Source organism: Pangasianodon hypophthalmus, chromosome 29 (genome assembly GCF_027358585.1).
Source record: "Pangasianodon hypophthalmus isolate fPanHyp1 chromosome 29, fPanHyp1.pri, whole genome shotgun sequence".
Lineage (NCBI taxonomy): Eukaryota > Metazoa > Chordata > Actinopteri > Siluriformes > Pangasiidae > Pangasianodon > Pangasianodon hypophthalmus.
Window position 1 is genome coordinate 14,878,086 of NC_069738.1, and position 16,387 is coordinate 14,894,472.

Below are 16,387 nucleotides of genomic sequence, written 5' to 3' on the forward strand. Positions count from 1 at the left end.
TATAATAATATCAGTACAGTGAGCTGGCTTAGACAACAAAATGAGCAACATAGCAGGAAAACTGCAAAGAACTCCCCGCTGAGGGTCTGCTAGAACAGTTTATAGCAGAACAAGACATGGCCTTGCTACAGAGCTGTCCAGAGCTTCGGGTCCATGTTAGAAAGCACATGTATGTTCATGAGTCTCGGCTGCTATATATAAAACTGTCAATCACCTCATTAACCACATCATGTTTTATAAAACTTATCATCAAATAACTTTTATAAAACATGTTTATCAGAAGAAAAAATATTGGCTGAGATATCAGGGTCAACTGAACCTGTAGAAACGACAGAACACTATTCCTAAACATAATTTGTGGAGATGTAACTTAAAAATGAAAGATTGCCATCTGTCCCATTCACTAACATGGGAGTGGGCCGGGGTTAAAATGGTACTGCAGCCAGCCACTAGACGGCCTTAGAGATGTTTTGGCTTCACTTTTGACTCTGTCAGAATGTCCACCCATATATATAGTATATATATCATTGATTATAACCGTGGCACTTAAGTTTTGTAATGCAATGTATTTGTGCATGCATAGCAGACTGAATAGAGCCATAAAACCTAAATGCTTGCGTGATACAGATCGGGCAGCATCATGGCTACCTGATCCGTGTCCCCTGCACAATCTAATTCCCAATGACAGCCCATGCACGGTGCAAATCTGGTAAGGGATGCCCGATTGGTAAGCACATCCTCGGTAAACCACAGCCTCTGTGATTCACCTGATTTTACTTAATAGTGTATAATATACAAAACAATGAACATCTCAGTGCTATAATTTAGTAGCAATGGTAAGAGCTCTGCTCTATTGTTCTTTAACATGAAGTCAGTTCACTGTGACAGTTTTGAAAATTATGCAAAAAACAATCTTCCCTAAAGACGTCTTCAGATTAGAGACTGACAAAAAACTCAGTTTCAGTAAAATTTCAATTCATATTTAATAAGAACTGAGTAGAGTTCCTTAACACCTAGGTTATATGAAGTTAGTCTGGAAGAATTCAGGGGAGCACTGTATGTTCATGTTCTGTTTAAAGCAAAGACTAAAGTAGTCCACAATTCAGTATAATTCCCATCTGAAGGAAAACGGTGGTTGGTGTTTATATTTTGTTGTCATGAACCATTCGTGCTTCTGACGAGAGAGAAGCTATCAAAGAGTCTACTACAGTGTTGTAAAGTATAAAATTCAGGCACTTGGCATATGGTACACTTTCACATCACTCAGAGGACTTGTGGATATACGTCTATATTCACTTTATTATTATTTATACTGTTATTACTCCAGTATTGCACTGACACTTTCCCATTTACTCAGAAGACCTGTGGATATAAGGCTAGACTCACTTTATATCCAATATTATGTCTTATTATATTATATCCAATATTATATCTTCAGTACTTTTGTACTGAATAAGTTTGTTTATTTGTATTATTCTGAATACTCCTGCTTGCACAGTTTACTTTTTAGATTGCTGCTCTAATCTGTGAATTTCTCTCTGGGATTAATAAAGTGATCTATCTATCTATCTATCTATCTATCTATCTATCTATCTATCTGTCTATGTAGCTATCTATTTGTTCTCTCAAAGCTGCTATATTTATCACTGTAATTACCTAGAATTTTAAACAGGATACCAAAATAAACATTTTTGTGGGCCCTGAAGCCCTGAGTAGTCAGTTCCACTATTCTGCTGTCAAATCACTACCAGTAACACTTCTTGGCTAAACGTGTGTGTGAATACGTATAGCTGTGGTACAGTAGGTGTGGTGTAGTGTCACTAGGCACACAGTAGAGGGTGGTGAAGAGGTGTACACCCTGCTCTTATGAGGTGACCTACCTGCTGAAAATCTTTATTAAAGAAAATCCTACAGAAACAGCTGATCTTTATTCAGGGTTAATCACTTCACTGATGACAGGGGTATGCAGACACAGATATAATTAAGTGGAGGCTGAAACCCCACAGACTGAGCACCTTGTTGGCTGTTGTTCATGTCAGTTTCATGACTGACAAGTAAAAAGAAGCCTAGTTATTGTGCAAGAAAGAGGGAATGTGTGGCTTCACAAGAATAATGAATCACATTTAATGAGATTTTTGAATTATTTCAAGCAAACTGCAAAATATTTTTCCAAATGTGGATATAGCCCTATCTCAGCTTGCCTGTTACCAGTGCATCAGGAAAGTGTTCCTTTTCTAATCTGCCTTCAGTTATAAAATCGCTTGTGGTGTAGGCTTCTATAGGACAGGAGAGACTGAGCCACCTGATGGTGCACATTTCTCAGGAATTTGATATCAATCATTATCAAAGATTCATGATATTATCGAAGATTTCCCCTGTCCTAAAGCCAGGAAGAAGAGCATCTAATGGTAAACTGCTGTAAAGCACATGTGCCAAAAAATCATGCTGAAATGGCCTGTAGTAACTAACCACTACTCAACAACTGTACATCAGACACAGGCTCACATCTCACATCTCACAGCCTGAAACACTACTTAATTTACTAAAAATATATTAAATTAAAGAGAAATAATATACCAAATAAAATCACTCTGTGTCTGTACAATTCACCTGAGAAGTGTGATTTAATCATTCCAAATACAAAATGGTAAAATATTTTTAGAACAGTGAAAATAATTAAAATAAAACAGGAGAACATGACTTCTTATTATTCGGGACGGTTATATATCGAATCGTCATGATGACATTGTTGACTGTTTATGAGTGTCATTTGTTTTTTGTTTTTCTTATTAACATCCTATTACAGTGAAGTTTCAGAGCCTAGATTGTTGGTGTTAACTGATAGATTAAATAATAATAGTAATACATTAAAAATGTATAGCTTTACTTTTTTGCCCTTCAAGAGCTCACATAAACGTGATGTAGCTCAGTTAGGATTTGAGTTTGACACACCTGCTCAATATTAGAACCAGTGCATGTGCATGTACATGTGAACATCGCCAGGAGGAGGGTGATTAGTAAATAATCTGACCACACGAAAACCACTGGCTGTAAACGCCTAAAACATGGGCCTATATCCTCTCGATTTGTAATTGTGCTGTTGACAGATTAAACATATGCTGTCCAAACACAGAAAGCCAGCAGTGTGACCATGACAATGCAGTTGTTCCTCCTCCAGGTAAGTGAGCTATAGCTATATATATATATATGCATTCGTCCCACACATACCACTGGCTTTTCTGCAGTTCTCAGCTTTACCTCAGTTTACAGGAAGTGTCTGTCCTGTATGTCCTGTAGTGTATATTTTTACATAATCCAGCTTCCTGTGCATGTGCCTGAAATGCAGTATGTTGAATAACAGAGTTCGAGGAAAGGAAAGGTCTTAATCTGGGCCTGGGCGTATGATATAATTCATTATTAACAGGAGTTTGAATTTGATTGGTTAATTGCACAGTCACACGCCCCATTGTAAAAGGTTGTGTAACTTGTGCAACTGGGTTATTGTAAGGTTTCCATACACAAAAGTGCAGTAAAATCAGCTGAGGTTTACATTAGTTAGTCTTCTTATGTGTAAATTTATACACTCAGGAGCATGAGTAGGACACCAACATTTTTTCTGCAATTAGGAGATTTTCATGAACGACCAAATTTCTTGTGTAAACTCTCGATTTACAAATAAATACATTCATATCCAGCTTGATAAATGACGCCCAATAACCGTATAATAATAATAATAATAATAATCTAGTTTTAGTCAGCTGTAAGAGATAACCATCGATATTTCACTAACTTCACATGATGTACAGTCAGTCCAGTTAATGCTGCTGTTACCATTACAGATCTCCATTTGTGAAAAGGAACCTAAACATAAACGCGAATCATTTCTACAGAATCATTTCTACAGAATCATTTCCACTGAATCATTTCTACAGAATCATTTCCACTGAATCATTTCTACAGAATCATTTCCACTGAATCATTTCCACTGAATCATTTCTACAGAATCATTTCCACTGAATCATGTCTACAGAATCATTTCCACAGAATCATTTCTACGGAATCATTTCCACGGAATCATTTCTACAGAATAATTTCCACTGAATCATTTCCACTGAATCATTTCTACAGAATCATTTCCACTGAATCATGTCTACAGAATCATTTCCACGGAATCATTTCCACTGAATCATTTCTACAGAATCATTTCCACTGAATCATTTCCACTGAATCATTTCTACAGAATCATTTCCACTGAATCATGTCTACGGAATCATTTCCACAGAATCATTTCTACAGAATCATTTCCACTGAATCATTTCCACTGAATCATGTCTACAGAATCATTTCCACAGAATCATTTCTACAGAATCATTTCCACTGAATCATTTCTACAGAATCATTTCCACTGAATCATGTCTACGGAATCATTTCCACAGAATCATTTCTACAGAATCATTTCCACTGAATCATTTCTACAGAATCATTTCCACTGAATCATTTCCACAGAATCATTTCCACTGAATCATGTCTACGGAATCATTTCCACAGAATCATTTCTACAGAATCATTTCCACTGAATCATTTCTACAGAATCATTTCCACTGAATCATTTCCACAGAATCATTTCCACTGAATCATGTCTACAGAATCATTTCCACTGAATCATTTCTACAGCTATGAATCTGCCTTCAGGGGCTGCAGCTGGATGTCACTCCAGTCCACACAGGTATTGTGGTGTTATACCTGCGGGTCTCTCTCTCTCTCTCTCTCTCTCTCTCTCTCCCTCTCTCTCTGTTTGGTTCCTCGAGGAACAGGAAAGAGACGCGCGCGCTGTGACCGAGCCTAGTTTTCCCCGGAGATAAATTCATTATCTGTATTTTTGGTTTGTTTTATTGTTGCCAGTGTTTTGTTTTTTTCCTCGTATCCTCACTCTCTGTCAGTTTGATGGGATCCGCGCTCTGCCCGGGCCGTGAACATGCCGGTGATGAAGGGACTGCTCGCGCCTCAGAACACGTTCCTGGACACCATCGCCACGCGCTTTGACGGCACGCGTGAGTTTCCCTGCAGAGCTGCTGTGTGAAAGAGGTCACGGTTTGGAGTGTGTTAGGAGTGAAATCTGTGACACGTCTGAAGCTCTGACTGAAACAGAGCAATCTGAAACTCCTCAGTAGGCTAGACTGAAGATGGGTATTTATGTAAAATGGCTTTACTAAAACTTTGAAGGCCATGGTTAAAGAAGAGGAGTTAGTAAAGAATAAACAGATGGTTGTTTTGTGGGATTTGGCATTTGTCTCTCCCACATGCACACAGGAACAGCGTTCAGTAAATCCACAAATCCACAGCCTACCTCTCCTGTTTCCAAAATCAGATAACAAGCAAACTCTTACTTGATTTAATTCTTAGCATTTGTCTATGTGGCTCTCTTGTCACGATTATATTTGGTAGTTATGAGGAATGTTAGTAATCTTCATGTTAAATTTTGGTCTTAACTATCTCACTGTGGTGCTCTGCAGATATCTGAATGCACCCAGTTGTGACAGAAGAAGTTTTCTCTGTCTCCTTTTTGTATTCATTTATCACACTTAAAGCAGCTATTTGGTCATGTAAGAGCCATAGATAAACTCCAGTGTGGACATTTTTTTGCATTATCTGTCACTTGAGAAGTTTGTGGACATCCGCACAGGACGGAAGAAAAGAGGTCTACTTCTAAATTTGGTAGGATCTTAGTGATTTAATTTTATCTCCAGTAACAAGCAATAGGCTGTAGTGTTCTCATTCTCTCTCAATGCTTATTATGAATACATTTGAATTTTGTGAATACAACGTAGGCCAGACGTGTGACGGTGTTGCTGCCATCAGATTAATTAGATTAGCTAATCTAGATAAGCTGATAGATAAACAGATAAATAAATTACGCCTCTATGCCTATACGTTATTGAACAAGTGCTCTAGAGACTTTGTCAAGCTGGGTTGTTGTATGGTCTTCTGGCAGAATTGGCAGGTAATACTGTCTTCTTTTATTATGATTTGCTTTTACTGGACAGTAAATTGATAACACTATGAAGCTGCATTTGGAGCCTGCACCTCCCCACCAATGATGCCTGCTCCTTCCTTCCAACCTTTATCTATTTGTGCGATAGATCTATGGGTTTAAGAACTTTAATCATATACATTCAGTGGAGCAAACCACCTTAACCATAGTCTTACAACTGAAAATTCACAACTGGTTAGGAAAAGGGTTATTGATGAGGTTTTCCTCAGCGTGCCACGTTCTCCCTTTTCTGTAAGATCTGAAAATGATCCTGTAGTTCAGAGAATTAGTGGACATGCGAGAATCTCAGTATCACACTAACTAGCAGTATTTTTCTCTCCATAAATCCTGTTAATAGCACCATACCAAGTTCTTTAGTCCACTTATGTTCTCTTTCAGCTTAAATAATACTCTATGTTGGCCACTACATTATGGTCCAAAAGCACTTGTTTTAGGCTACCTGATATTAGACCAAGAAAAATCATGTAGGCCTATGTATATACATCGTCCAGGCTTAAATCATTAGACAGATAGCACAACAGCTACAGCCAATGGCCCATTTGTAAAATATTTCAAGCGTAATGCCAAAAATCTATCAGCACAAGAGAAACCTGCATGAAACAGTAGATTAACTAGCTAGCTTACTAATGTTCTAATATCATAAATAATTACTAAGACCAATCCCCAGGATTACAAACACAAATTTACACAAATTTTGTTGAGTCTTATGGATGGAAGTGTAAATGTGGATGGAAGTGTTTATCACATAATTTTAATTTAAAGGGGACAGAAAATGGGGATGCCGTTTAGAAGTTAAATATTGTCATTTTCTACCTGGGGGATGGCACCCCCCTGTGCATTCTCCCTCCAGCTGAGGATCTGTCTATAACACCTGGCCATCGGCTGTATGGTGGGACAGAGAAAGCTTTATAAGAGAGCGCATATGGCTGCTCTTCTGTGTGAATGTTAGTCAGAATATTAGTCAGATTACCTTAGTGCAAAGCATCCTAGTTTGCAACACAGAGCTAATGAAGCTAAATATAACACTAAATGGAAATTCTTGATGGTAAATGCTCTCCTCGAAGGCTTTAGGCATCCTGAAGGTGTGACAGTATACCTTTGGGAGCACTGTTTGTCCTTGAACTACTGCAGATCAAATGGCAGAGATTAACACCAAAATGGCTAAAAAAAATCCCATTCCATACAATAAAAATAACCAATAATGGAAAATAACCAATCCACCTCAACAGAGATTTTCCCAGATAGATTCCAGGAAAAAAGGAACATCCATTAACATATGTCTATGCTAAATGTGTCTAGGTACGTCTGATGAAGGTGATGTAGTGTATATAAAGTGAGAATGTCTAGCTTGAATTCTTGGACACTTCTTTCTGATGATATAAACTTCCTCCAGCAAGTACCACTTACTCTTTATGGTAGACTGTTGTTTGTTTTCCCAAGTAGTTCACTGACTAGTACAGGAGTGGTGTTCTGTAACACTGAGGCCCTGTCCACACATATACAGCTAGTTTTTACCCCTTTTGCACTGATATCAGCATTTACAGCTTTTTTCCTGTCCACATGAAAAAAGTGAAAAATAAGTTGTAAAATTTCTCCACCTGAGAGAGTGGTTTCAAAAAGCTTCTTTTTCAGTCATCAGAACCAGTTTTCGTGTGGCCTGGAGACCAAAATGCAGAGAAAAAAAACATTTTAAAAAATATCTTTATCCATGTGGTCAGAGCCTAGCTCCCTTCAAGATGGCATATGGTAAATAATTACAGTGAAGCAATAAGATTGTGTCTGATACAGAGAGAGAAAAGACTGGCTCCAGTCTTGGAGTAGGGGTTTCTTCCCTGCACAACAGCCTTTCAGGCCATGGAGATGTAGGACTCTCTTAATGGTGGATGTACATACTGTGGTACCTGATGCTTCCAACTCCATCACCAGGTCCTTTTGTTGGGGTTGAGTTGAACCTTTCAGGCTAAATTTTGTTCATCCCTGAGAGTTATGTCATTCAGTTCCTGAATGATGCAGTGTCTGTGTGTTCCAAAGATTATTATATTTGCATACAATTGTTAGTACAGATGCTTGTGGTACCTTAAGTTGTTTGGAAATCCGAATCCAACGTGACCCTGAGCAGGATAAAATGCTTACTGAAGATGAATAAATGGTCAGTGTCCGTGACTGAGGTCCAAATATGGGCAGACAAAAATGAGAGATCTCTTCTTCAGTGATGACAGAAGAAGTGAAACAATTTTTGAATTTTTTTGAATCTTTGTACTCAAATGTAGAAAACCAGAGATGAAGCAACTTAAAGCACACATTCCTTGCATCTCCATGCACTGGTGTTCTGGAGCACTCAGGTGTGTGTCTACCTCATGCCAAGAAGAAAGAACATCAGCCATGACCTCAGAGAAGCAACTGTTGCTGCTCATCAATATGGGAAGGGTTATAAGACCATCATTCTACAGTGAGAATGATTGTTTACAAATGGTCTTCCCAGAAGTGGGTGTCTCAGCAAATCCAGTCCAAGCTCAGACTGTTTAATACTCAGAGATATAAAGAAAAAACCAAGAGCTACATCATGTGACCTACAGGCTTCTGTAAGCACATTAAGTGTTTACGTTCATGACAGCGCAATCAGAAAAAGACAAAACGAGTATGGCTTTCATGGAAAGCTGGCTAGCAAAATTCCCCTTCTCTCCAAAAAGAATATGGCAGCATGACTTAAGTTTGCTGAATTGCATCTGAACAAACCATTTGGACTGGTGAGTCCAAGGTGGAGATGTCTTTGGTCATCATGCAAAAACCAAACACAGTGTATCACCACAAACACCTAATACCATCTGTCAAGCATGGTGATGATTTGGGTTTGTTTTGTAGCTACTGGACCTGGGAAACTTGCAGACATTGAGACAATGATGAACTCCACTTTATACCTGAATATTCTTGAGACAAATGTGAGCCCGTCTGTCCAGCAGCTCAAGCTGGGCTGAAATTGGGTCAACAGGACAGTGATCCCAAACACACCAGCAAATTGACAACTGAATGGCTAAAGACAAAAAAAAATCAAGATGCTGGAATGGCCAAGTTCAAGTCCAGACCTCAACCCCATTGAGATGCCGTGGTGGGATCTTCAGAGAGCTGTGCATAAACGAAATGCCCTCAAACACCAATGAACTGACGCAATGTTGTAAAGAAGAGTGGGTCAAAATCTCTCCATATAATGTGAGACTAATAAACTCCTGCAGAAAACATTTACTTCAAGTTATTGTTGCTAAAGGTGGTCCTACATGTTACTGAATTATAGGGTGTACTTATTTTTTCCCACCTGGTTTCTGAATGTTGGGTTAATTTTTGTGAAAAAAAAAAAATACATATTGAAATCTGTTGTGTTTTTTGTTGTCACCTGAGGTTATTTGTTTGTGTGTAGAAGTTGGTGAGGACCACGAGATTGTTATTTAGGCCCTGATAAATAAAAACAGAAGAAGAATTGAAGGAGGGTGTACTTTCTTTTTACCATGACAGTACTTTTGCTCTAAGATACTCAATAACCTTACCAGGCTATGAGTCTAGGGATAAAGATGCAATGCTCAGCAGGGTTGATTGTGTGAGACTTTGTAAAGTGTGAGTGAAAGTCCAGGATTTTTCAGGGAGTTTGTGAATGGGAGCGAGGCAGTGCATGGTTTAGTAATCAGGAGACTGAATGGAGATAGAGGTCATCTGATCAGAAGTGCCCTCCTGCAAGGAGAAGTACAGGGAGCATTGGAGGATTGGAAAACACTTGGCTGGATTTTCATTGGGTTTGTTGGACTGAACCATGATGGGTTGATTCCAGTGGAGAAGGAAGAAGGTTGTTCAACTGTTGTTCATGGGTGACCAATTCACTTTTCTTTCCTTCATCCATCCATTCACAAAACTACATCCAGATTTCTATAAAGCTGCTTTGTGACAATGTCCACTGTAAAAAGCCCTATATAAATAAAATTGAATTAATGAATTCATTCATACAGTCATTCATTTTCAGTAACTGCACTAGGTGCGTGTTTTCTAAATTCAGTTCAGGGTCTCCCTCACTTCTGCCCTGTACAGTGCTCTATATATTGAGCAGTCTACAGAGTAAATAGTGAAAGTGAGTCAGGGCACAGTTTCAGACAGGGCCTTAGTCTTCACCTGGTCTCAGCCTTAAACCCTCTGCCCACTGGCTACAGAATACTTGATATCTTTTCTGACCACAGCCTTCTGAATGTTAAAGGTTGCAGTCTGATTTGCTCCCATGTGAAATGTTTTGAACGCTATGGCACAATTACCGTTATGGAGCCAGATATAGCATGACGGACTCAAAAACCTCCACATAATCTTGTCTTTGAAAGTTATTAAAGAGTTTTGTATCAAGGACTTAGTGGTGAACAAAGCAAGTTTTCCAACAGGCTACTGAAAAAAAATCTGCCACCTCAGTCAAATTGCTTCTGTCTGTGAAAGCAGGAAGTTCTTGGGTGTGTTTGTTGACAAAACATACCAGATTCTCACTTTTCAATTTATTTTGTATGTCATTTTATTCAGACGAAAAACCTCTCCAGGAATAGCAAAGAAAAACCTCAAAATAGAAAACCACAAGGGACATGCCTAAGTATCCCTCGCTGAATTCTACAGCAAACACACCTACTTCACGCATTACAAGGGCAACACAGAGGGTTTAACTGGACAAATTAGACAGAGGTAACAAGAAACAGGTGTTTACTAATTAACTAACATGGCAACAGCAAATGAGAACAGGAAACACTGATAATGTATGTGAAAAGACAAAATTGACACCAAGGATAATCTTGAGGCTCCTTTTAAGCAGAAGGAGCATTAGCTGAATTTTAAGTGTGCTGTTGATTGATAGTGCCTGTGTTTTTAAACAGCCTCCATAGCACCAGCAACTCAGCTCACAAAGGTCAGCAATGGTGTGGCTGTTATACAACATAACAGTGCTTTAACCTTCAGTATGGCATACCAGGTATACTGTACCCAAGGTACCTACAGTCTGTCTGAGCTTTCTAGGTATCACAGTGACCAGAGAGATCGGGATAAACTTGATGCTGAGTGATCATTGCCCAAGCTTAAGCTAAATATATGTGAGGTTTTATAAATGCACCCATCCACTCTTACTTCCCACACAGTGGAATATACTGTATACAGGATGGTGTGTCAAACACAGACAATCCCATTAAAATAGAAGGTTCCAGAAATTATCCTGAGCCCCCTTAGGAGACTACCCCCTGTGTGTCTGTCTGTCTGTCTCTCTCTCTCTCCCTCCTTGTGCTGCTGCTCCCCTCACTAATCATACCTTGTTTCTTTAAATAGCTCTCAGGTGTTACAGTTTGGGACTTGAGCTGGTGTGTGTATGTGTTTGTTTTGTGAGGATAGCAGTGTAAGGAGAGCCTGAAAACAATCTAGGACAGGACAGAATTGTTCCCACTGCCCTTTATCCTTTCACATTTATGAAAAAGTAGAAAGCAGGGAGTGGGGAATTATGTTAAAAGAAAAATGACGGATTAATGATCAATTAAAACCCAGCACTGAAAAAGTCTGATTTCTTAATGTCCATACCTGGCAGTAATATTTTTATTTGTTATTTGCAAATATTTCCAATCTGTACATTAAATCAAATGTAAAAGTAAATGCTTTTATATTGTGGTGAGGACCAAATGTGCACACAAGGTTAGGGATATCTGACAGTTATGAAGGAGTGCTTCTTTTTTTAATGCTTTTATTTAAAAACTAAAACAACAAAACCAAAAAACTCCACATGTAATATGAACCTAAATTAATTGAATTTTAAAATGAATTTTATGAAATGAAATGAATTTTATTTGTGCTTATTTTAATCAAGGACATTCATATTTTTATTAAATTACTTTATTTATTTTATTTAACGCAGCCACTGCGAGTGTACTCTCAGTGCCGGTCTCAAGCCTGGATCAAATGAGAGGGTTGCATCAGAAAAGGCATCCAGATCAAACGTGTGGACCAGTGATCCGCTGTGGCAGCCCCTAACGGAAGCAGCAGAAAAAACAACAACTCTATTTATTTTATTTGATATTACCTGAACCGGCACGTTTGAGTTGCTAATATTTCCTAATTGATAAAAAGGAAGAGACACACAGACATAAGACAGATGAAATTAGTGTCAGTAGTCAGACTGTGCTGGTCTAGGACTGCAGTACTGCTGTCAGGAGGTTATGACCTGGACAGCATCTAGAGAATTATAAAGACAGCAAGATAGACGAGATGGACTTCCTCTGAGGCAGACCATCTAGCTCTTGCCTTTAACATGTACATTTACATTACATTTGCAGGTCCAGTGCAGTGTGGTGTGACGAGTGTGTTCTTGATAGTTTAGCTTAAAAGAAGAAAACCCTCTAGCTCCTATAAACCAGTCAGCACTCTTACAATGTCTTCATCCCCACAATTGTCTTCTATTTTTCAAACAGAGTTCCTGAATTCCTTAGTGCTTCCTGCCCAAGTAATAATAGATCAGTCAAAACTGAGACTAAATTCTATCTTGCAGCCCAAGGCCAGTTTTCACAGCTCATTGCTATTAAATAGAACCCAATTATGCACGAACAAAATAATTTCTTCCCCTTCTTTACCCCTGTTAATCCTGTGGCATTTGGCAACATTAAATAATCCTACAAAAGTAGAGTCATATCTAACATCATTGGCTAAATCAAAGCGCAATATATAAATCCAAGTGAATGAATTAAAACATTATCATTATTGTCATGATAAATATGGAGTAAGCATCATTAACATATTAGCAAAGTAGTTGGGGCAGTGAGGGCATGGCCAAGCGTGGGCTGTGATTAGGAGGAGGAGCTGGAGAGAAGGAGCGTGGTAATGGATGGGTTGTGACCCGCCAGAGAGAGGGGGGATTTTCAGAGGAGGGGGTGTGGGTGTGAGTAACTTAAATGTTCATTATGTAATATATTCATTATGTAATATAAGCAGTACTTTATGATGAATAGCATATTTTATTAAGCAGCCTGTTGAATGTTTTGTTCCACTAACATCGAGAAGAAGCAATATGATATGATATGCCATATTGTTACACCCCTAATAAATATGTAAATATTAGTGACACAATATCCATGAAGAATTTAAAATAGGTTGTTTTTGCACCTTTGTTTTTGTAAATTGACTGTATGGACTGCAGAGAAAAATATGTGTTTTGAAACTTCAGCAGTGCTTTCTAGTGCAAAGAAACCCTCTTTCATTAAAAATTAAATAAATAAATACATCAAGAAAAATCCCATTTTCCACAATATGGCCCCTTCCCTTTAAGAGACGTATCATATACTGTTATGTTGCTGACATATACTGATATGTGCTCAGTTATGATGCAATATCAGCCTGTTTTTGAAGCCTCTTAGAACAAAACAACAAGCCTAAGCATAAGTATCAAGTATCCTAACAGAAAATTGGTTATTAAATGAAATAAGACAACTAAAAGTATAGCCCTAGGGCACACATAATTGCAGTTTACTCCATGTTCTTATAAGACTTATTTTCCTGTCCCTTCTGCCAAAACATATGCTGTCTGATTTGCTAAATACTTCTTCTGAAACTTAATCATTTCTACTTGTCAACAAACGACAAACTAACAAGCTGTTAAATCCTTCATAGTCATATTTACTGCTTCCTAAGAAAGGTCCAACACAGTACATTAATGTAAGCTTTTGGAAATAGCATACAGAATACTGTAAATGTTAACATGTCCATAATGATAGAATTGTCTAATAGAAGATTTTTCAAAATCGTAATTCATTCTAACAAATAACATTATTGAGAAAATGTAAATGATTATGTGGCTTGGGACAGTGTACATAGATCCTGAGTCGGAAAGATAAAAAAAGAAAAAAGAAAAGATGTGAGGACGTACTGTACATGGGCCAGTGCCCTACATAACTCAACACATCCATAAATCAGCTACACAGGAGGGCACAGGAGCACTGAACAAATGCTACAGATAACATACGTGACTTCTAATTTACATTCTATTTATACAGTTTTTCTCAATTTTTTTTTCTCAACACACTTTTTGAACACTACCCCCTTTTTCTCAAAACCTCAGGGTAACAGTAGAGGTGTTGGACTTTGCACCATCATACTACAGCCCTCAAAATACAATGTGCAAATATACAGATATGCTAAATACTGCAAGACCCAGTTTCAAATTTTTCGTTCCTTGAATTTAAGCTATACATATATTACATTCAGTCACAGAACAAATATAGGCTACATGTAAATACACCCCACAGATCACAGATCAGTGAGAAAGCCAGAGAAGTATACTATCAATAATTTCAGCATCAGAAAAATCCTATTTAACTACTTACACTCCTCATTAATCTCAGCATCGTCATTATTTGGATCATATCTCTGGCCTGGGAGCCACATGACCTCATTCACATCATGCAAGATGTTTGCACTCCCCAGGCAGCAAGGGAAATATGCTGCATCTTAACAATCCTGGGACGGATTCAAGTGCAATGTCCACACAGGCTTCCTCCAGATTCTTCTCATGTACCTTCCACCACTATGCTAAGAAAAACTCCTCTGTGGGATTGGGGAATGGGGAATATGCTGGCGATAACAGATTGGAAAATCTAGGATGGTCACTGAACCAGTTGCATAATCACTGCAGCATGGTGGACTCGTTTATTCTTTTAGTAAAGTGTGTGTAAATGTTTTTGTAAGCCAAACTGTACTACGACTTTCTGCCAGATTTATAAAAGTTTCAGAAATGCTGATTAATTCGTACTCACTTGTGTATGCACACATTGTTCCCGATACAACTTATTTGCATTTGGCCACAAAGCTCCATAAAAGGTAAAGCGCATAGAAGGCTAGAAAGACACAATGATGACTAAACGGTGAAAGAAAAGGCAGAAAGTCAGAAGTGGAAGTTATTCTGACTCAATTCTTTGTCAAAAAAAAAAATCTATAACAGCATCTAAACAAGTCAAAACCTAGAGGAAAATTACAGAAAAGGTGAATTAAGTGATGTGGAAAAACAAAAGGTTTGACATGAAAATGGAGGGGAAAAAGGGCTACACTGTACCCAGATGATCATGGACCCCAAGCCACATCACACAGGGAGGCCAGTGTACTGAATCTGCTCTTCTTATGCATAAATTTACACACACGCAGGAGCATAAGTAGGATATGAACATTTTTTCAGAAATTACAGGATTTTCATGAGTATCAAATTTCTTTTGTAAATGTTCCCCAATGATAACGGTGACTGCTCTGACAATCCAGGCTATGTTTGTTCACATTGACAATGCACACAATTACATCACAGTATACACACTGTAAAGTATATAGTGTGGAAACACCTTACATACTGCCACAGCAATCACTTATAGTAAGTATGCAGTAAAGCATATTGCAGTATACTGTATACTGCAGGCTATCACATGATCCTAAAGGCTGAAGATACACATTGCCAATACTGTAAAAAGATGCTATATTGATTTAACCTGTACAGATTGCAAGCCCTGGTTCTTGACTCTGTCTGAATTCCTTTCAAAAGGAACCTGGTATGCTTGTTTCATTGTCATTCTATTGCAACAAAGGATGAAGTCGATGGTTAAGATGCTGGAATGCATCAGTTTCTCGTGGTGAATAATGTTGTGAGCATGTTTACAGTTGCCATTGCAACCAGAATATAGTCCTTTTGTTGTTTCCATGTAGTATATTAAACTACAGTATTACAATACACTACATAGAGTATATAACAGCAACAGGTACAGTATAGTACATGAATGAGAAGAGACTACAGCAATACTGTGTTACAGTGTACAGTAAGAACTCAGTACTGCAAATGTGAATACTGTAATCTATCTTTCCTGTAAACAGCAGATTGCAGTAAATTACCTGTCCTCCTGCCTGAAGGTACGGACTACAGAAGCAACTGAGAAGCAGCTCGGATTTGGTTGGACTCATTTCTCAGCTTGTCTTATTGTGAGTCCATAGACAAGGACATGGTCAATCACATTTGATATAGCTCATTTGATATAGTTGTCCTTTATAATATGTTATGTCACTTCTCCTGGGTTCAGAGGGAAATGTGGAAATGGGAGGCAGGCTTGGACTCAACTCAAAAAGTGCTCTTTATTGGCCATTACTATTTTGTTCGCTTTTGAGCGGTTGTACTTTAATCCGCATCAGCACACACACCCAGCTCTGCACTGCTCAGCTCTTGCTCTCTTGAGGAAATACATGAATGTATTTCAGCTGATTAAGGGGAGTCAAATTTGACCCCAGGCACATCATCACAGTCACTGGTAGTTAGTTCATCAGGGC

The 16,387-nt window shown here is 38.3% G+C and overlaps 1 protein-coding gene across 2 annotated transcripts in view; it reads left to right on the forward strand.

Annotated features, from left to right (window-relative positions):
* The first annotated feature begins 4,733 nt into the window (after window positions 1-4,733).
* Window positions 4,734-16,387, forward strand: part of kcnh8 (potassium voltage-gated channel, subfamily H (eag-related), member 8) — a 57,881-nt gene continuing 46,227 nt past the window's right edge. The window contains exons 1-2 of one of the 2 annotated variants that reach the window (XR_008301274.1): window positions 4,734-5,051; window positions 15,941-16,045. Coding sequence is in view for 1 of the 2 variants with exons in the window: in XM_053231550.1 (XP_053087525.1) it covers window positions 4,976-5,051 (76 nt within the window). In the remaining variant the exon portion in view is untranslated. The remainder of the gene's footprint in view (window positions 5,052-15,940; window positions 16,046-16,387) is intronic. The other variant, XM_053231550.1, reaches the window with a different exon arrangement.